The 21,899-nt window shown below is 40.4% G+C and overlaps 1 protein-coding gene across 1 annotated transcript in view; it reads left to right on the top strand.

Moving 5' to 3' along the window:
• Nucleotides 1–21,688, top strand: part of wu:fb13g09 (ATP-binding cassette sub-family C member 5) — a 41,643-nt gene extending 19,955 nt beyond the window's left edge. Inside the window, exons 14-29 of the mRNA XM_066667845.1 lie at nt 1,090–1,293; nt 3,547–3,672; nt 4,745–4,859; nt 4,979–5,163; nt 5,805–5,951; nt 11,409–11,538; nt 11,631–11,784; nt 13,895–14,023; nt 15,191–15,377; nt 15,875–15,964; nt 16,620–16,812; nt 16,977–17,136; nt 17,235–17,313; nt 19,004–19,117; nt 20,889–21,053; nt 21,488–21,688. Coding sequence (XP_066523942.1) covers nt 1,090–1,293; nt 3,547–3,672; nt 4,745–4,859; nt 4,979–5,163; nt 5,805–5,951; nt 11,409–11,538; nt 11,631–11,784; nt 13,895–14,023; nt 15,191–15,377; nt 15,875–15,964; nt 16,620–16,812; nt 16,977–17,136; nt 17,235–17,313; nt 19,004–19,117; nt 20,889–21,053; nt 21,488–21,595 — 2,286 coding nt within the window. The 3' untranslated portion in view covers nt 21,596–21,688. The remainder of the gene's footprint in view (nt 1–1,089; nt 1,294–3,546; nt 3,673–4,744; nt 4,860–4,978; nt 5,164–5,804; nt 5,952–11,408; nt 11,539–11,630; nt 11,785–13,894; nt 14,024–15,190; nt 15,378–15,874; nt 15,965–16,619; nt 16,813–16,976; nt 17,137–17,234; nt 17,314–19,003; nt 19,118–20,888; nt 21,054–21,487) is intronic.
• Nucleotides 21,689–21,899: the final 211 nt, after the last annotated feature.

The following is a 21,899-nucleotide window of genomic DNA, read 5'->3' as shown; positions in this document are numbered from 1 at the left end:
GCTGCTGTACATCCCTAGAATCTAGATCTTGCTTTCTCCTTTGAGAACTCACCACTCAACCCATCTGTGGAAGTATAAAGCCTTGGTATACTTGTGGATGAACAGTTATCATTTACGGCTCATGTTACAAACCTGAGAAGGTCATGCAGATTTCTCCTTTAGAACATGTGGAGAATTCAAGCTCTACTCTATATGGAGAGGCCACCAGCTCATTACAAGACTTGACGACTGAAACTTCCTTATGGCTGGCCTTAAGCCATGTGACTCCTCTGCTGTCTTCTCTTCACTGGATTCCTGTAGCCGCCCGCATCGGATTCAAATGTTGCTGGCTGATGCTGGTCTACAAAGTCAAAAACGGACCCACCCCTGCATACTTGGTGGAATTGATCAAAACCTGATCCATACTAAGAGCACCTTGAGCTTAAAGTACAGCTCTGCTTGACTCACCACTTTTCAAGTATAATGGAAAAAAAGCATGCAGGTTTTAGCACCAAGTTTTCCAAATGGCAGAGTCACTTGCTGTCTTTAAATGCAGATGAAAAAACCCATCTCTCTCAAGAGTCACCTCTTATCTTGCGCTTTTTAAAGGCTTATAATTATACACTTTATTTGGCATTCGGGCAAAGTGCTGTATGTGAGCACTGTGTATCTAGGTCTCCATAGTGACTTTAGTATTTAGCAGCATCTAAGCTTGAGGTACCTTTTGGATTCTAGCCAATTGTCGCTCTGTACATGAGTGTCAGCTAAATGCCTTAAAATGCTAAATGGTGGTTAGGGAGCTGGGCTTGTAACCGGAAGGTCGCTGGTTCAATCCCCAGAGCCGGCAGGTCATGACCTAACCCCCAACTGCTCCCTGGGCACCGTGGCTAAGGCTGCCCACCGCTCCGGGCATATGTGCTCACTGCCACCTAGTGTTCACTAGGGTGTCTGTAAATGTGTGTTTCACTGCATGGATTGGGTTAAATGCGGAGAACAAATGGCCAATAAAGTGATTCTAATAAATATGGTTAATGTATACTTTGGAAATGTCTGCTGGGATAATTAATGTGTTATCTGAATTCTAAAAGCTGGATTTAACCTGTGTGGCAGATCGGTGAGAGGGGAGCCAATCTGAGTGGAGGTCAGAGGCAGAGGGTCAGCCTGGCTCGTGCACTGTACAGTGACCGGCCTATCCTGCTGCTGGACGACCCACTCAGTGCTGTGGATGCCCAAGTGGGAGCACATCTCTTCCATAGCGCCATCCGCAGAGCTGCCGGGGGAAAGACAGTCATCTTTGTTACACACCAGTTGCAAGTGAGTCCATTTAGAGAGGACGTTATGGGCTGTAATGTAAATAATACTTTGGACATTATATGCTAGAAGTTATACCATAACAAATCTATAACTGTAATACATGTGTTTATTATCATATATTGTTGTTTTAGAAAAATAATTTGTTTAGTTTGGAATCAGTTTCTCATTATTGCAGTGGACAATGTCCAGAAACAGAGGTTTTTGCAGGTGGTAGCCACGTTAAAATCTGTTTAGAAAATTGACCTATTAATGACATCTAGCCCAATTGCTGTGGATGAGGATGTTTTCACTGAGCTCAGTCTCTTAGAAAAATGTGTGCAATAGCTAAAAAGTGATGAACAGTAGCCTAAAAATCAGACATGACTGTTCTGGAGATGAGTTCTAGACAGATCCTCAGGGAATGGCAGATATTTTATGGAATTATTTGGTTTTAAAGTAGTACTTATGTTATCTTCTTCATGAAAAAAAAAGTATTGGGTACACCCTAAGGTTCTGTGAAATGATTGATAGTAATCAATAACACTGCTCCAGGGTGTGCTCAAAAAAAGAAATCTGAAGAAACCTTGCGTCTTCATTCTGCTGAAAGAGAAAAGTGGAAAGAGTGGAAAAATAGCTTAAAGTGTTATATATATATATATATATATATATATATATATATATATATATATATATATATATATATATATACATATATATATATATATATCAAATTCTTTAATTTTTACAGCATGACAGAACAAGAGCTATGAAGGATTGGACAGTGATTGTTTTTGTTGATTTGCTCCAGGCGGGTATTCCACAGTGCTCTCTCCATTTAGTCAAATATCTTAAACCTCAAGTCAGATTCTCTTAATAGAAAAATGGTGGAGAGTCATTTGGACAGTCCTCAAACCTGGACCCCAGTTATATGTCTAACTCATAAATCCTACAATGCAGAACAGCCCCCAGCCCACTGCCTTCATTTCAAACAATGAATATGAGAAAAAAGTGCAGACATTTGTTTATATGTAGCAGACAATTTACGTTTACATCCAATTAACCGTAGGAAGTATCAATGTTGTTTTTTATTTATACATAATTTAACATACATGGGATAAAATACAACTCAGTTGTCCTTGTTGGCCAACTGATGAACCTGAGTGCTCAAACGTGGTTTGCATGTGTTCTGTCTGTTACTGTTTGTTACTGCATCTGTTTCTGTCTGTCTTTATTTAAGGTGTCAATTCCAGTAAAGCACTAGATGTAGAAGCCAAAAAACAGATTAATGGTAAACCAGGAGACAGGGGTAAAGTGAAGTCATGGACCGTATTTTTCTTTCAGTGGAAACTCCTCATTTAAAATCCTCTGCGGTCCAGGCCTAGACTTTATCCCTCTCTGGGTAACCGGCCTCTGGTGCTTCAAAATCAACGGTTTGGTACATTTTTAAGGGGCAAGGATGGTGAGCTTAGCAATAGAAAATAGCCTGACAGCGCATGAAGGAACACAGTACAGGATGAAAGATGATTACTTTCAGTCATGAAAAAAGACTATTGAACAGAACAGCAGGGTGTAGGCATGGCTGTATCAAAGAAGGAGAACACGCCAGAATAACATCCAAATAGCATGCACTTCAGGCTGTAGACTACATGCTGTAATATTTCTGTAGAAATTTGATGGAATTCTGTCGTGAGAATATTATTGTGGTCAGATACAGTTGGTGGACGGTTTTGAATCACAAACACGACTTCAAATCATCTCAGAGGTAATGCACAGTGCTTCATCACACACACTGTGCAGCAACAGATGAGCTACTGTCTCTGACTTTACATCTACAAGGTGCACCAGTGTGGTCTGACAGAGTGGACAGTGAGTGGATGCAGTGTTTAAAAACTGTGTCACTGCAGTGATATGAATGATCCACCTCCCAAATCATACCTGCTCTGTGGGGGTGAATTGGGTATATGAAAGTATGCAGAAGAACAGGTGGACTACAGTCTGTAGTTGTAGAAGAGTGCGCCGGTGTGGTCAGTGTAGCTGATAAAAGGCACAGTGAATGTAGTCTGTTGATCGCTCAGTGTATGTAGTGTACTAAGTTGAATACCCAGGATTGATTTCCCTCAGGAGAACATAAGGTAAGAGGCTTTGTGTTCTATCTATTTTCCATCATTGCATCCTAAAACCCTTTAATCTGACTCTCTATTCTCTTCTCCATCCTTCAGTCTGTTAAGTCTTGTTTGCTGTAACACTTCCCCCTGGTGTGTGTTAATCCTGCAGTACCTGGCAGAGTGTGATGATGTGGTGTTGATGAAGGATGGACAGATTGCAGAGCATGGCACCCATGCCCAGCTGATGAGCAGAGGGCGAGATTACACCACGCTTTTCACCAGCATCCAGCAAGAGGTTCGGCCTACCACCCACAATCCACAGCTTGGGGAAAACATGGGGTCACTCACTCACAAAGTACTCAACATCCCCTCCTGCAAAATTCATGAGCCACAGCCTGCAAATCACCTGTTTTTCAAATGTTAATTTATTCCCTGCTTTTATAATTTATGAGCACAATGATCTTCGGGAGTAGCAGCTATAAGACCTTGTCAGCACTGTATTTAATGACTTAGCGTTGATTCTCCTGTCATCAGTGATTTGTGGCCTGTCCTTGTGACGTGTTCTTTCACTGCTTTTCTCTCATAGCTTTTGGTGTTATGTCAGCCCCAGGTTTCAGATTTTTTATTTATTTATTTATTTTTTTATTTTGAGATGCAATAATGCTGGAAGTATTTGCATGTCTTCTGGTTTTGCAGTCCAGTTATCATTAATTCATCCATTCATTCGTCTTCTGTAACCATTTCACCCTGATCAAGTTTGCGGTGGGTCTGGAGTCGATTTAAAATGTTTGATAAATATTAAACAGTCAGTGGTTGTTTTTTGTTTGTTTGTTGTTTGTTTGTTTATTTTTTAAAATAAAAATTTTTGTGCAATCATCCATTTCACAGTCTAGAGATATCAATGTTGCGCTGAATAATTTAGAGGAAAATCGTAGCATGATATTAGTGTTTTTGAGGAGTGTGCATGTGCAATAAATATTTATAAACATAGATAAATATTGTAATATTTGAAAACTATTCAGCATTAAAAATTAGTGCAATCATAAAGGGAATTAAAGCAGTTCAGTATTCTGAGGGAAACAATATACCATCTGTGTTCTGTTAATACTTAACGGGGCTATATGATCAGGATTTTAAAATGCACATACTGTATTAATACTGTATATCACTCTTTGTTCCTGTAAAGTCATTGGTAAAGGTTAAATATAGGCCTGCATTATACAGGTATTTTGGATCATATGAAGCCCTTGGGTTTTGTTGAAAATTCATAACAACACATGTCCTTCTTGGTTTTGTCTCAGGGAGAATAAAGCTTTTCAGGCTTCTTTTGTTCCAGAAATTCATGGTCGTTAATGTCTCTCTCTCAGAATCTAGTGCGGAAGAGCTTGAGGAAGCGGCAGCCTGGAGAGGAGGAGCGCTCTGGGCTGTGTGCTGGTGTCATCAATGCGTCAGGCAGGCAACCCGCAGGGAGCAAGAGAGGAGGTGAGAGCAGTGTAATCTAAGAATAATGTTTAGTGCTTAGCTGACTTTCTAACAAGGTATGAGTCACACATCTTTCCTTTTTTTGTTTTCTCTGGGCCCTTCTCATGTGCATCCCACAGACCAGCTCATGCAGGCTGAGGAGAAGGGGTCCGGTGCTGTGGCCCCAGCCGTCTATGCTGCTTATATTAAGGCTGCAGGAGGGCCCCTTGCCTTCATCGTCAATGTCCTCCTCTTTCTCCTCACCACAGGCAGCATTGCCTTCAGTAACTGGTGGCTCAGCCACTGGATCAAGCAGGGCAGTGGGGTGAGTGGGCTGCAACAAACCACCTCCATATGGAGCGGCATTAAAGAATACAAAGTTAATGGTAATGATGATAAAAACAAAAAGATGGTAGGGTCCTTTGTGACATCATAAAATAAAGGAACACTTGAGACCAGAAAAGCTATTGTTAATAATAATAATAATAATAATAATAATAATAATAATAATAATAATAATAAAACAAAAAGCTGGTGGAGGCCTTTATGACATCATAACGTAAAAGAACATTTGAGCTCATAAAGGCTATTGATAATATGGCATCATAACTGGTACACCCCATCAGTCGTTAGCAGCATTAGCATTTGGGCGGGGGCCGAAGTGTTCCTTCAGTGTCTCTTTAAACACACAAAGCATTCACTTTCATCTGTGTTTTGCTGCTCAGTCAAAGCGAACATCAGTCCCTGCACTAATTAGAAGTGCCACAGTGAACATGATTTACACTGAGGGAAAAATCGCAGCAACAGATGTTAGCGGTGAAGCTGCTAGTGACATGGAAAAAAAAGAAAACAGTGCCTTCTGTAAACATGACTGAGGCTGGGATTTGTCTGCAGCTGCCATTGAGTGTAATGTTTTGCATGAGATTCTTGTTTCTAAGGTGATGTGTCTGTTTTGTGTGTCTTCAGAATGTGACGGTGTTGCAGGGGAATGAGAGCGTGGTGAGCAGCAGCATGAGACTAAACCCCCACATTCAGCACTACTCCAGAGTCTACACACTGTCCATGGGGGCTGTGCTGCTGCTCAAGACTGTGAGAGGCACTGTGTTCGTTAAGGTATTGTATCTTCTCAGAGTTTGCAGATGTATGGGTTTACAGGAGTATATTCTATTAATCCACTCCCCTTCGAATTCATGTAGGTTTTTTGTTTTCCCTTAATTTAACATACTAAAAGAAATCAGTTTAGAACTTACAAAGATTTTTCTTTGTAAAACTCTAACTGTTAAACATTCTCAGACAGTCAGTTACCTATAAAAACACAAGTTTGTAAGGTTAGGTTGTCCTCTGAGACATGCAGATAACATGGTTAACTGGGAGGCACAATAAAAGTTACACTCCAGACACAGCATGGCAATTTTCATGGCAAAACTTCAGTTCCTTCAGTGAAGTATCTGATGATAGTAGTCTACGTTTATCCTCCTTCCCCCACCCTATCACTGTGATGCTATTTGTAACAGTTTTGTTATTCTGGTCTTTATATGGAGGAATAGAGTGTTCCAGACACCTGTAGGTTCAGGGTTCGAGTCCCGCTCCGGGTGACTGTCTGTGAGGAGTTTGGTGTGTTCTCCCTGTGTCTGTGTGGGTTTCCACCAGGTGCTCCGGTTTCCTCCCATGGTCCAAAAACACATTCATAGGTGGATTGGTGACTCAAAGTGTCCGTAGATGTGAGCATGTGACTGAATGTGTGAGTGTGTCTTGCCCTGTGAAGGACTGACCCCCCCTCCAGGGTGTGTTCCTGCCTTGCGCCCAAAGGCTTCAGACCCTCCACGACCCTGAAGTGGATAAGCGGTTACAGACGATGAATGAATGAATGAATGAACAACCAAAGTGCTTAAAGGTTTCTAAAATATCTCAGTGGCTTTCAGCTTGTGGTAAATCAAGTTGAATGAAGTTTACGTTAAAACATTCAAATTTTAAACTTCCATAAAGTGCTTTTTAATAATCAAAATCAATGAATCAGTCAAACTTTATTTGTATAGGACTGATGATGTCACAAAGCAGCTTCACAGAATTCCAGTAAAGATGAAGTTTTAACATGAAATGTAAAATGAATATTAAAGCAAAAACAAAGTAACATTAAATAAATAAATTTATCATTTAAATTTTATAACAAATAACTGGCTAAATAAGTAGCTTTGTAATCTGTCAGTGTTTTAGGTCCTCACGTCTACTGAATCACCAAAATTTTTGTCCTGCTTTGAAGAACAACTAAAAGGGAGGCATTGGACTAAACTAAAAAACGAAAAGCATATCCAAGAGATATTCAGGGGCAAATTTATTTAACAAATGTATCAGTACAAAAACGAACAGGTAGACAGTGTGAAGACTTTAAAATCAGTTTAATGTGTGTATTGGTTTTAGTCAGTACCTTTGCAGCAGAATTTTAAATGATTGGTAACTGATTAATTGTAGTTGTTGGTAGACCCAAAAGGAGAGCATTACAGTAGACACCATGCTTCCTGATGATGCTACACAGAGGTAACATGTATATATAGATAAACAGTGCCAGACAGACCAATGTACTTATTTAATCTATCTTAGAAAATCTGTTATGATTTGTCCTAAAACCTGACTGAAACATGCCTAATTTAAAACGAAACATTAGGAATTGGTCAAAAACTGCTTGTTGTTAAAATATCCAAGAACCTTTTACTGTTATTTACTGTAGCCAGGATGCTGAAGTAAAAAGTTTTAATAACTGTTGGAATTGGTTCAAGTGAGAACTTTGTTTTCCCAAGTTTTTCAGCAACTGCCAGGTTCCAGGTTAACCTCATTCAGTGCACAAGATGTATGTTCAAATATGACATGGTTATTCTGTTGACAGATATCCAGTCTAATGTTTAATATCTCTTCCTTGAAATAGCCAGCAACACTTCACATTTTGAAACTGGTAACTCAATCCTGCCTTTAGCTGTGGGATTTAATAAGGAATCAATTGTATTAACATGCAGTCTGGGATTATGGGTATTGGTGTTTATTAAGATTGAAAAAATATACTTAAAGTGAGATTTGACTTTTTAAGTTTATATACTTCATTAAAATCCTCATGATTAAAAACATGTCATTTTGTTCACATTTTTGAGCCTTCTTTGACCATTCATTTTAACTTGCACAGAAAAAAACATATATAAACAGGATTTCTTTAGGCTTGGGTTTGACTGTAATCCCTTTTCCTACTTTAACGTTACACTGCTGCAGCTGAATGATGTGGTAGAGCTCGTGGAGAAGCTGAGAATTAGTGTGAAAAAGGCAAACACATGCTTTGATTTTATATATTTTTAAGATGAAGGTATGAATAGATTCCTTAGTTTCTTATGTATATGATTTGTTTTTCTATATATGTATTTACAAAACTTTTTATTAACTGCATTATGAATATAGAATATAGAAGACCAGATGCAGACTTGTTCATTTTGGTGAGAGGAAATGGTCAGTTAAAATGGCTATATTAGCTTTGAAGACATAGCACCACCTGGTTTTTCAGGCCTCTGTTGAAAGAAAGCCTGGGTCCTAATGCTCATGACTGTAGTTGAAGGTGGGGACATAGATTGACTGGTAAATTGAAATCTTTGCTTTCTAGCTCAGCTCCTACTTCACCACTTCACCTGCAGGAAGCATGCTTATCTATGCTATGCTTATGCTAATCATGGCCATGGCAGCATGGTGGTGCAGCGGGTAGTGACATGGAGGTTGTGTGTTCGAGTCCTGCTCTGGGGTTCGTTTCCCAAAAGCATATTATGTTAGCAACTTACATAGTTTGAACGATGCAGTTGCGATCTCAAAACCGTCGTTGGAACTATCGAGGTAACTACGTTTGCATAGTCCAAACCATCGTTAAATGACACAGGTGTTTCTCAAAACTGTAGATCCACCGAACGTTCGTAACACTGTCTTTAAACTGTGTAGTTGGAACTAGCTTAGAAGCTTAGTGACTACGTCATCGATGACGGAAGACACAGTAGAATTAGGGTACTGTATAGTGTGTGTGTGCAAATCATAAATAAATAATATGCTGCTGAGAGTTCTCGCCGTCATATTTATAAACTTTTCTAACATATTTAATATCTATTTTTAATAATGATAAATACACTGAAATATATTTATTTGTTACAAAACAATCTTTGTCTTTTATCACCGTTATTTCTTTTATTTTATTTATTTTTTAATTCAAGTGACGTTATTCTTTTTGCTGCTGATTCTATATGAATACAGTATGAGTAATTGTGGTCACAACTCTCATATTTTCGCATAGGTTTACAAAATGCATGAGTTTTTGCAAGTTTCCCGCTGTGAAAGCCAGAACAAACCCGTCTGGAACCATTGTAGTGTGGACTACGGTGGTTTAAACCAACATGGTTCAAACTACTGTGGTACTAACAAAGTATGACAGTTTTGGGAAATGGTCAGAGTTCAGATGATGGTTAGTTTAACGATGCATCGTACCACGTTAGTTCAGTGCTAGTTCCGTCGTTGTATGGGAAACGCACCCCTGAGTGACTGTCTGTGAGGAGTTTGGTGTGTTCTCCTCGTGTCTGCTTGGGTTTCCTGTGTGTTTTGGTTTCCTCCCACGGTCCAAAAACACATGTTGGTAGGTGGATTAGTGACTCCAAAGTGTCCATAGGTGTGAGTGAATGTGTGTGTGTGTGTATGTGTCAACTTGTGAAGGACTGGCACCCCCTTCAGAGTGTTTTCTCACCTTGTGCCCAGTGATTCCAGGTAGGCTCTGGACCCACCATAACCCTGAACTGGATAAGCAGTTACAGATAATGAATGAATGAATGAATGAGTAACCATACTTCCTCAGACTTGGAAGTGGTGTTCCACATACAGACCATTTCACACAGCTGCACACTGCTCAAGGGCACGCTGGAGGACTCAAGAAGTACGAAGTCCAAAGATACAACGGGATAACTGTGTGCTATTTGTTTTTTGTGGTGACTGCAAGTTTATCAGTGCTTTCAGCAAGGCAGCAAAAACAAACTGCTTTGAAACAGTTCCTTAACCGTTTTGCTGAGAGTTTAGAAGGCATGGGATAAGTCTGTGTCATGCAACTGTTTCCTAAAATTTTGTCATTAGAAATTTTGGGGGGAATTGTAGTAATCTGATCCATTTTTCCCCTTTCTTTATGGAGGACCCTCAGCAAAAAATAAAGTCAAACTGCAAAAGAAAGAAAGGTGTCAACAAACTTTGCACAAATTTACATTTAGCTGACAATGAACAATAATTGCATTCACATCATTTCATGTGTTACAAATGCACATTTAATGCAACAGTAATTTTCGGTTTGCAGGGTGGCAGTTATATGTTAATTTCGACCTAAGCCTACAGCTGTATGCCCTCCATTTTCTCTATGTGCTTGGCTGTGTGAATGTCAGTCTACCTGGAAATCCCAGGTTGATCTGTCGCTATCAGGCTTTCAGAGGTGCGTCACATTTAATCCCTTTTCTAATAAATCAGTCTGGGGCACCGATACAATATTGACTCTTCAGCTCTGCCACAGCAGGGACAATAAAGTTCTAAACCTAAGTTTATATTCCCCTGATTTCAAGAAGCCCGTTCCCGTTAGGCACATGTACTCTTTTCCTCCCTGTGACTTATACAGGACTATTGGTCCACTGCCATTGCCTTTGCTAATTGGCAAGCTTTCTCCTTTCATCCATTGTGTCTCTCCTAGTTTTTGCTCTGTAATTGAAATTGCCTGTAGGCTAAATCCATTTATCTGTCCAGTGCCACGGCTCTCAGCTGGAAAGGGTTTGTATGTGTGTTGTGTCCCTCTGGGCCTTTACGACCTTCTTCCATGTTAAGCAGGTCTGACGGCACATTAGGGGGGTTACGGCAGGGTTATGTCCCTTTGTAACTGAGTGCCACTTACGTTGGCTAATTTCTCAGTGATGGCTGATCTTTTTTTTTTCTTCACCCAGAGGTGAGATGAGAAAGTTTAGAGCTTAAGTAGTCTATTAGTGGAACGAATCTGTCCTCTTATGACAAAAGCTATCTCATCTAAATTGTTGCATGTTCCACAAATGTGCTCGACTCTGCTGGGGTCACTGAGTGTTTTATGCAGCAGCATGTTATATAAGAGTTTATGCTTGAGAAGATTTAGCGGTGCTTGACATTTTTAAAATGAAAGTTCTGCCATTTTTTACACCGTGAAATTCTCATGAACAACAACAGGCTTCTTGCAAAAGAGCAAAAGAGTGTGATATGTGCATTAGTTTGTATACATAGCTGTGTCAACTGCTAGCACACTGGGACTGTACTGGGCCTCCCTGTTTACAGAGACTGGGCACATTTCCCTCCCTCTAACATCTCTTTGCCAAGGTTTTTCTCTCCAGTGATGTATGTATTATGTTGTTGTTGTTGTTGTTGTTGTTGTTTTCCGTATCATTGACCTGTTTGTTTGTATTATGGATTTTTCCTGTTTTTTATATTTGTTTGAATCATTGACCCATTTGTTTATACTCTGAATGGTTGCATGTATTATTAACGTGCGTGTGTGTGTGTGTATTGCAGTGTACTCTGCGGGCAGCCTCAGCTCTGCATGATAAGCTGTTTAAGGCTCTTCTCTACAGCCCTATGCACTTTTTTGACACAACACCTCTGGGACGCATCCTCAACCGCTTCTCCAAAGATATGGATGAAGGTAAGGCATTGGAATTCTCCCCAAATCATCCCTCTTGCTGACAGAATGAAGTCTAAACATGTTCGTCTGCCTCCTACTTCTTTTTCTTGCAGTGGATGTCCGTCTGGCTGCACAAGCAGAGATGTTGATGCAGAACCTGATGCTGGTCTTCTTCTGTCTGGGTGTGGTCAGCACTGTTTTCCCATGGTTCCTCTTCTCTATCATCCCTCTCTCTGCCTTCCTCTTTATCATCAATCACATCTCCAGGTTAGGTTTAGCAAATGCATCCTTAATTACAGCTGCATAATATACACATAGTACATTATACATTCAGTTATGGGTACAGACCTTGTAATGAGTGGCATGTATCACTGACACAGGGTTAGCTCTGCAAACACAGCTTGGGTAATTTCTAAAGTAATTAATTAATTGCATAAAGATGGTCTGGGGTAGCTACATGTGAGCCTAAGCTCACCACACCCAGTACCAAGCACAGAGGCCTGAGGGGTATAAAGCCACCTGCATTGGGATTTAGGGCAGTGAACCTATGCTCTGTGGAGTGATGATAATTTATCTTGTAACAGTTAGGAGTGGTGTTTATGCTCCAGGGCACATCCAACTATAAGTGTAGAGGCTGTTGCTGTAGCATATAGGGCAACAAATTTCCACCAAATACCCCTGACTTCTGAAGAGACCATGGGTGAGATGGTGTCTACAAACATTTGGTCATATACTGTATGGAGTGTTTGATTAGTTGTCTTGGAGTATAGTTTCTTTGTCGTTTTGTTAGCTGTGTAATTCCTCATCTAATATAGTACAGTGTTTATTCTGTTGTCTTTAAATAGACTGCTCCACTGGCTACAGTTGTGCTGAGTGAATCTAGTGGGAATGCTATCCACCAGAGAGTGAGGCAAATTTTGCTCTCTTTGACTCTGGGACACAGATGACTGTGGCTTTACCAGACCTTGAACTTCCACCTGTAAAAACGCCACCATTTCAGTTGCTGTACAGCTTGGAACATCCAAACTTACTGGTATTTTAAGAAGAACAAATATTTCCTTTGGAAAAGTCCAGGAGTTCCATTTGTATTTCGTCACAGTCTAATGGCAAACATGTATCTCCAAAATAGTAACTTTACAAGAGAAAAAAAAACCTTCTTAATTTTCAGTGGCTGGCAAACGATTTTACATCCAAGTCATTCACAAATGGTTCATTCACCATGAGGTACATGTTTTTCATTGGACTGTGGTGATACAGCATACAGTGATCTAGCAAGGATAAATAATTCAATACAATAAACAACATTATTTACAGTTGTTTCTTCTTGTGAATCTCTTGAATTGTTAAGACAACAATTTCAACATTTGTTTTAACAATAAGTATTGTGCTTCCCCAATTTGAATCAGCAAATGTAAGGTTGAGACAGCTTTAAAAGGCTTTACAGTAGAAGGGACAGTTGCTGTATGTAAACTTTGAATGAACTGTGCCCTCAAAAAAAAACCCTTTAGGGATTTGTCTCATAATTTTTGAAAGCTGTTAGGGGTGTATCGCTGTTATGTAAATGGTGCTTCTTGGTTGCCTCTCACTTTCATTTATTTGCAGCTGTGTCAGCAGTTCTGAGTTTTTTGTTAGAACTTATTCTTTTAATCCTGAGGATAATGCATGTGAAATATGTATAAATTATTGCAGCAATCAGCAGGGACAGAAAATATTTTCATATGCAGCTGAACTTCCTCATTTTCAACAGTAATAACTTAGTATTAACTTCCTTAATGAACCACGAGCCAAGCAGCTGTCTCTCAAACATCCTTTATAAAGGCTTTCAGAAAGCAGTGTGTCTGAGAGAAGGAAGCTTTTCTGATTTTGTGTTGCCCCTTTTCTTCCTCTTGCTCGCCCAATCCTTTTAATGAGAAAAAGGGTGATTCATAGCCATCCTGATATTCACAGCCTTTGCCTATTTTATTCTGTGCCTAAAAGTAGAAATCACCCCACCTTTAGCCAATAAAGGCCTATCTCTCACATTGCTGCAGGCCCAGACATTGCTGTCCTGCTGGGTTTAGCATTGACGTGTGACAGGCCTTATAAAAGTCCCTATAAATCAGCGCAGAAGCCTCAGAAATGGTTCGAGCTGTGCCAGGATGCACCCTTCAGCTTCACACTTATTGTCCCCTGTGGGCTTCCATCTCATAAGCCACTAACCTGTCACATGGCGCGCAGCTCGGCGAGACCCGCAGTCAGACAGCTTTGATCACACTTCAGGCCTGCTTAACTGGGAATATTGTGTGACTTGTGTGACTCCGTGGTGAGGTGTGGGATTTTTTTCTTTTTCTTTTTTCAAAAAGTTTTTTCCTCTCTCTATCACGCTCTGCATCCAAAGGGTTCTGATTCGTGAGCTGAAGAGGCTGGAGAACATAAGCCAATCACCCTTCACTTCTCACATCACCAGCAGTTTACAAGGCCTGTCCACCATCCACGCCTACGGCAGAGGGAATGACTTTCTGCGCAGGTGAGCTTGACATTTACTCTGAAACCTATTTAGAAATCCTTATGTTTCGAATGATGGCAGCATATGTTTTTCTCTGTTTAGACAAGCATTCAGATATATTTGATTTTTCTCACACATATCTGTGTTCTTGACCTTTCGTTACCAGAGAAAATGCTTATTAGATCTAGTTTTTTCAGAACAGATATAGACCATGTTCAGATGGCAACACAATCATTTCACAGTAAATAGCTGCATGCCGATAGCAAACACACTTACACTGAGACAGTGCTTCCCAGTCCTGTGGTTTGTCCTACAAAGCAGGATTTATTGCTTACCCAGCTAACTTTAGCGTTTAAGCTAACCATATGTTACCCAATGACAGTTAAACTGTTAGAAGCTAACATCATCATGGCAGCTAACTCTGTATTTTAGCATAAGGTTTATAAATAGCCTTTGGACCAAGGAGGACAATTCTAGTGGCAGCAGTAATACATTTTCTAACTCAGTAATTGTAACTCCCTCACTCATTCATTTAGGTTTAACAACCTGGAGATTCTCCACAAGAGGGCATCATTAACAGTTTAATTTATCTTTTTTCCCCCTAAAAACTAAGCCACTTGACTCTCTCCATATTTCACACATTACCTGGGAATGAGTGCCTTGAGTGTATCTAAACCTCGGTGGATAGAGAAAATTGTAACCAGTGCTGCTTTCAATAAGTGAAGCTGTAACTTAGTTTTAAAACGCAATGCTCCTCTACTCTAACACTTAACAACTAATGTGTATTTTTGCTCTTTAAAACGGTGCCAAAATACCACATTTGTGTTTGTAATATCTGAGATTTTTGCCTAATATTAGAAAAAAAAAAACAATACAATGGGTGGAGGTGTAGAGCCAAAGGTTGCTGCGCAATGTAAATAGAGTGTAAATTATATTTCCATGTAATCAATTATTTAATTATCTTGTAATTACATTTAAATAATGAGGAAAAAAATTATGAAATACAGACCACCATATGTCATGCTGTAAAGTAAGGAAACAAAATGCATTCTAGGATCAAAGCCTCTCGATATTTCAAAGGTTTTGTATCATTCCATAAAAGCCCCTGTTTGAACTACTGTTGTTGTATGTTTCCACTGGGATGCATTTACTAATGACGTACTTTGCTTTGTCATTTTGTGTGTCCAGATATCAGGCTCTGCTGGACACTAACCAGGCAGCTCACTACCTCTTCAGTTGTGCTATGCGCTGGATGGCTGTACGTTTAGACCTCATCAGCATCACACTCATCACCACTGTGGCCCTGCTTATTGTCTTCATGCACGGCCACATCTCCCCAGCTTATGCCGGCCTGGCCATCTCTTACGCTGTGCAGGTATATGGTTAATCAAACGCACTCTTCACATACACACAGACACTGTCCGTCAACAGTATGAGGACACCATACACCATTTTTTGATTTACATATTGGTATCAATAATACATTTCAAAATCTCAAGAAAGAAAAATGATTGTTTTCCTCTGGTCTTTAATAAAAGCAACAGACATGCTCATTTGTATCGAAACATGTTTTGATAACGGTGTAATGTGGAAGGGTCTTTGTTTTGACATTGTTTTGCTGGTTATTTATCTATATTGTCTCTTTTCTGCATTTACAAGCGCTTATTATTTATCCACATTGTTTTACTTTGCATTTAGAAGAGCTGATTATTCGGTCGATTTGTTTGTCTTCGTATTTAGAAAAGCTTGTTGTGTTCAATATTTGTTCTACATTGCGAAGAGTGTAATTAATCTGCAGTTGCACAAAACTAAACCGCGTCTGTGTTTTACGTGGACATTTGAAGTGATGCTATGTCTTGTGTCTTTGTCCAGCTGACTGGCTTGTTCCAGTTCACTGTGAGGCTACTGTCTGAAACAGAGGCCCGATTTACATCAGTGGAGAGAATCAATCATTATATAAAGGTGAGTGTGCCTGTGACTCATGCAGATTTCATGCTTCAAACAGAGGGGGACAAAGCATTTTGTATTGAATTGGCATGACACTCAGTGGCCAACGGCTCGTTACACTGCAGGTGTCAGTGACTGCTGAGCTCAGCATGTTTCAGACATGCTCTCGTTTAGGCAAAACATGCAGCGTCACAGCTGGTGTTAGGATTTCTCCACAGTGATCAAATGATCTAAAGTGATGAAGTGTATAATAAGAAGAAATGCTTCTTTCAGGTAGAACTGAATTGGAAATAGTTGTCTAAAAATGTGTTGATGCTTTGTGAAGGTGTTGATTCAACTGCATCTGTTCAGAGAATTCCTCATAATTTCTGTGAATGAAAAATTAATATATTGTAATAAAGCTCTATTTATTAGGCTTCAGCTTGGGAGAAAATGCAACAATCTTAAAACAGCCGACAGAAATTTTTTTATCCTGATAAAGTTATCAGAACGGTTTCCTTATAAAATGTTAGAAGCTGTGATTATTCTTTGTGAGGGTTTTGTGTGGTTTTCTGAGACTTTATGAATCACTGAATCATTTCCTAAAGGATCATAATCAAACTGCATACTTGAAAGTCCAGAGATGTACACACCTGCTTATAAAGAATGGTTGTGACCTCTGCTTCTGTAGAACTTGGAGACAGAAGCTCCTCTGCAGGTCAGCGGACCCTCTGCCCCTGACCCTGACTGGCCGCAGCAGGGCGGCATCACATTCCAGAAGGTGGAGATGCGCTATCGGCCTGACCTGCCCCTGGTGCTGAAGAACATGGACTTAAGCATCCTACCAGATGAGACAGTGGGAATTGTGGGTCGGACAGGCTCAGGTATCGCTCACCTCACTCCCCTTTTGTTGCTTGTTTCTGTTCTTTACCAGAGTTTGTTACTTGTTATTTTCTTTGGGCTTTCGGTCCAATGAGGTCTTGTTAGTGTCTGTTGTTATTAATGCCGACGTAAACAAATAATGACTTTTGCCCAATGGTCTCTTCAGGAAAGTCTTCGCTTGGTGTAGCGCTGTTTAGACTGGTAGAGCTCAGTGGGGGATCCATCATCATCGACGGTGTCAACATCGCTCACGTAGGGCTAGAAGCCTTGAGAAGCAAGCTGTCAGTCATCCCCCAAGAGCCTGTTCTCTTCATTGGCACTGTCAGGTACAGTCCACATCACAGCTACAGCTCAGACACCTGGGCCAAGCTGGAATTAGGGACTGGTGCACAACACTCACAATGTGTTCCTCTGCTTCGCTCAGGTCAAACCTGGACCCGTGGGGTCAGTACACAGATGCTGAGGTGTGGGAGGCACTGGAGAAAACACACATTAAAGACATGGTGAGTGAAGATAACTTGAATGCATGAATGAATTGGACAGCATCTTCTTAACTATAATGTACAGAGAAGCCATGACCATGCCTGACCAGAACAGATTTGACTGTAGGGTCATTGTCATTGGGGTGCCTCTCTTTCACTAATGCACACATTCTACTATATGGCATGTACCCATCCCTGATTTACCCTATACACCCATCGAAAACATGGCGTGTATGTTCAAGTTTATGTAGACACCTGCTCATCCAAATGAAGGAGCTGTAAACAATTCAGGAGAAACCCTGTTGGACTGTTTGAACTCAACAGTGGGGCAAACATGCTCCTTTGTTAGCAGAGCTGGGGCTGGGTACAAACACCAAAGTTTTGAGAGACAGTGAGCTGTGAGGAAACATTAGCTGAATTTTAAAATTTGGGTTGAAATCATATGCAGCACCTTAAACACTAGATGTCGGAACCTTTCTGTGAACGTTTGAAGGCATTCAGCCAGGAGGGCAAGGTGACCTTATGCTCATGCTCAGTTGTTCTGGCGTGACCCATTCTACTCCTGCTTTTTTACTGCAGGTTTTATCCAAGCTGCGCATGTACAACTGAAATTCCGTCCACAATAGGTGCAGCTTGGAATTAATAATAAGGGTTGCACAGAACATTTAAACATCTAGTGTAGGTTTGTGAGTACAGGAGGTCCTCGGGTTACGTCAGTCCTGAGTTACGATGTTTCGTGGTTACGACACATCTCCCATTTACTGTATAAAGCCTTGTTTCGACTTAAGTGGTTTTTCGTCGTAAACATCGTAACGTGAACTTCGTGTGTGGTGTGCGCGGCGGAAGAATACACGGTTACACGGCTCGGGACCGAGGAGGAAAGGTGTTAGGGTAGGATAAGTGCTTACAGTATGGTCTTTACGTATGTTCCGACTTACACCGAAAATCGGTTTACGACGCAACGTATGAACAGATCAACGTCGTAAGTCGAGGACCCCCTGTATTTATTTTGTGCCTGAATATGATTAACCAAAGACATCACATTTCTCAAACTGTGAGTAATTTAACCAGTGTGCACCTTTGTGGGTTTTTTTAAAAGATGCTGTGCCCTACTGTTACAGATAAAACAATTGAATGAAAAAGAAAACGTGTCCTGATTGATGAACAATGTTGCAGGTTTTTCTAAAAAATAAAATTGAGAAAGGTTTTCATCCTCAAGAATGTTATTAAACCTTTTGATTATTTAATTAAAAACTTGTGATATTTACCTCTACATTATATGAGTTATTTTGTTCAGTACTAGAAAGGAATATGACAAGTGATTTCAAACATTTGAGTGATAGTGTTAGACACACTACCAAGGCACAAGCTGACACACTCTCACGTTGGCATGTATCATACGATGGGTAGAGCTCCATGGAAGTTGTTAAGTGGAAAAAATGTATTTTTACAACTATATCAAAAGAGAAAGCAGCTGCAGACACAGTGTGGGTGTAAAGTTTGATTAAATGTAATGAGTTTGGGTGTGGTTTAGCTAGTGTAGATCAGAACTTAGCTTGCTCTATATCTCTAATATGCCCCAGTGATGTGTCCATGCTAGGCCTGATCTCAGTATTCTTACTTTTAGATGACAGATAGACATTAGCCATAGGGTTTTGGTCATGTTTTTCTTTTGATTTTAAAACGTCATGGCGGGTTCCTTTGCTTGCAGGTGAGCCAGTTACCTCACTTTTTGGATTCAGAGGTGACAGAGAATGGAGAGAACTTCTCAGTGGGAGAGAGACAGCTGCTGTGTGTGGCCAGAGCTCTGCTCAGACACAGCAAGGTACCAGCTCCATCACACACATTTATGCATGCTTAAACTCATCCTGCAAGTCATGGCATTGCATTTATATTAAGTTTTGTCCAAAATGAATCCCTGTTTATGCAGTTTTCGAGACAGTGCCTTTCCCACATGAACTCAGCAGTCTGATGACATTCCTAATTGAGTATGTGCCATTCAGAGCATGTGCAGTTGGCCGCATGATAACAGGATGTGCGTATTGATATGCACAAGGTTATTCTATACCGTATGAGCTCCAGTGCAGGAAAACGCCTCTTAATGCATGTTTATGTGTTAAAACATGAATATGGATCTCTTTACTGGACTTCCCTAAAACTGAATCTAAAATGAACAGCAATAATGGATCCCCTAATAATGACTCTCATATGAACCCCTATATTAGATGCAAAATGATTTAAATTATTAAATTCTTAATGACGGGCGGTACGGTGGCATAGCAGGTAGTGTCGCAGTCACACAGCTCCAGGGACCTGGAGGTTGTGGGTTCGATTCCCGCTCTGGGTGACTGTCTGTGAGGAGTTGGTGTGTTCTCCCTGTGTCTGCGTGGGTTTCCTCTGGGTGACTGTCTGTGAGGAGTTGGTGTGTTCTCCCTGTGTCTGCGTGGGTTTCCTCCGGGTGACTGTCTGTGAGGAGTGTGGTGTGTTCTCCCTGTGTCTGTGTGGGTTTCCTCCGGGTGACTGTCTGTGAGGAGTGTGGTGTGTTCTCCCTGTGTCTGTGTGGGTTTCCTCCGGGTGACTGTCTGTGAGGAGTGTGGTGTGTTCTCCCTGTGTCCGCATGGGTTTCCTTCGGGTGCTCCGGTTTCCTCCCACAGTCCAAAAACACACATTGTTAGGTGGATTGGTGACTTAAAAGTGTCCATAGGTGTGAGTGTGTGAGTGTATGTGTGTGTGTGTTGCCCTGTGAAGGACTGGCGCCCCCTCCAGGGTGCATTCCCGCCTTGTGCCCAATGATTCCAGGTAGGCTCTGGACCTACCGTGACCCTGAACTGGATAAGCGCTTACAGATAATGAATGAATGAATGAATTCAAACTGAATGGTTATGTTGGAAGCTCTATGACTGATTTTAGAACAAACTCTTACCGTGGATCTTCTGTGAATCCAAAATGAATACCTGCATTCAGTCCCCTTCAACTAAATCTAAAGTAAATCCATTTTATTGGATTTCCTGAGACTGAATTAAAAACAAATTCCTTATTATGTTAAATGCAAATTAATTCACTATATTACTTTAGATCCTTAATGAATCGCTATATAAGATTTACTGAAGCTAAAAACACAATTAATCCCAACATTAAATCCATCATCGCTGAATTATAACCATATCCTTATGTGAACAATACAACATCTCCACAGATGCTGTAATGTCTGTGACTGGAGCTGAAACACATCACTATTTTTAGATTCTTGCCATTGAATCCCAGATGAAATTTTAATGTAATGTATGTTAGATTCCATCCTGGTGGTGGTTCTTTATTTATTTTATGCATACATTGATTTGCTTTTTTCTAAACCTCATTCAAAGTTGTCCTCTGAAACAATGGAGAAACATTGCCCCCACATGGCTGTTTATTGGGGAGAGAGCTAAAAGGAAGTAGGCAGGAAGAGAATGGGTAGATCAGAAACATGATCTATGAATCAGTCTTATATGATCTAAACTGTCTAACAGGCTTAGCATGTCAGGTACTTACAGCACGTACCGAGTAATTGGTTTAATTGTGTGTATGTATTTGTAATCTGATTATGCCTCACACAGATCTTGCTGTTAGATGAGGCGACAGCAGCCATTGATACAGAGACAGATCGACTTCTACAGGAGACCATCCGTTCGTCTTTCAAAGGCTGCACCACACTGGTCATTGCCCACCGCCTCAATACTGTCCTCAGCTGTGACAGAGTCTTGGTCCTGGACCAAGGCCAGGTCAGTTTCCTCATACACATATTCTCCTACTGAAAATTTTCTTTATTGATCTAATACAAACTGGTCTGTTTAAAGATGGATTTTAATCAAGTCCTGAAAAGTCACCTGACAAAGTGATAAATACCAACCATTTTTTCAGAATCAAAACTACTGTGCCAGAGTTTTTAATCAATATTTTGACTAATATGAAACTAAATTGCTTTCAGATATATTCAGTATGCTAGTCCTGTGCAGTTTTACAGCTTCCAAATGATCACTGTTTATAAGTAGCTTACCCCTTAAAGTCATTAAATATAATGTTGTATGTGACATTTATAATAAATATTTTTAAATGTAAACCATATGAACTTGTTCTCTAAATGTTGTTTACTTCACATCTAGCAACATCTAGCCCACCTCTTTGTGCTTCTTTGTGTCTGACTCTTCACTAATAGGTCCTGGAGTTTGATACCCCATCCAACCTGCTGGCAAATGAGAGCTCGCGTTTTTCTGCCATGATGGAGATGGCCAACAGAACGCCTGGTCATTTAGAACAGAACTGACTGCAGCTGCTGTGTGCACCTGGCCTAAACTCAGTAACATGAGCCACGATATCAGGAACCTGGAGAGAAAGACTGTATTATCTCCTAAACTTGCTGAGAATACTTCACTGACTGACAGTAAAGACATTCTTAATAAAGCTGCTAGACAGCTCGATGTTTGTATTATGTTCAGACCAATGAGACAGTTCAGTGTTGTATCCTCAGTGTTGTCCATTTTTGGCCCTTAAGTGAACCAGCACTTACCAATTTAGGGATTGTTTTCCCCTAAATTTTATTTGCAATTACTCCAGACAGTAATTGTGAT

The sequence above is a fragment of the Hoplias malabaricus genome, chromosome 4 (genome assembly GCF_029633855.1).
Source record: "Hoplias malabaricus isolate fHopMal1 chromosome 4, fHopMal1.hap1, whole genome shotgun sequence".
NCBI classification, from domain to species: Eukaryota; Metazoa; Chordata; class Actinopteri; order Characiformes; family Erythrinidae; genus Hoplias; species Hoplias malabaricus.
Note: the sequence above shows the minus strand (reverse complement) of the source record. Positions and strands in the feature narration are given on the sequence as shown.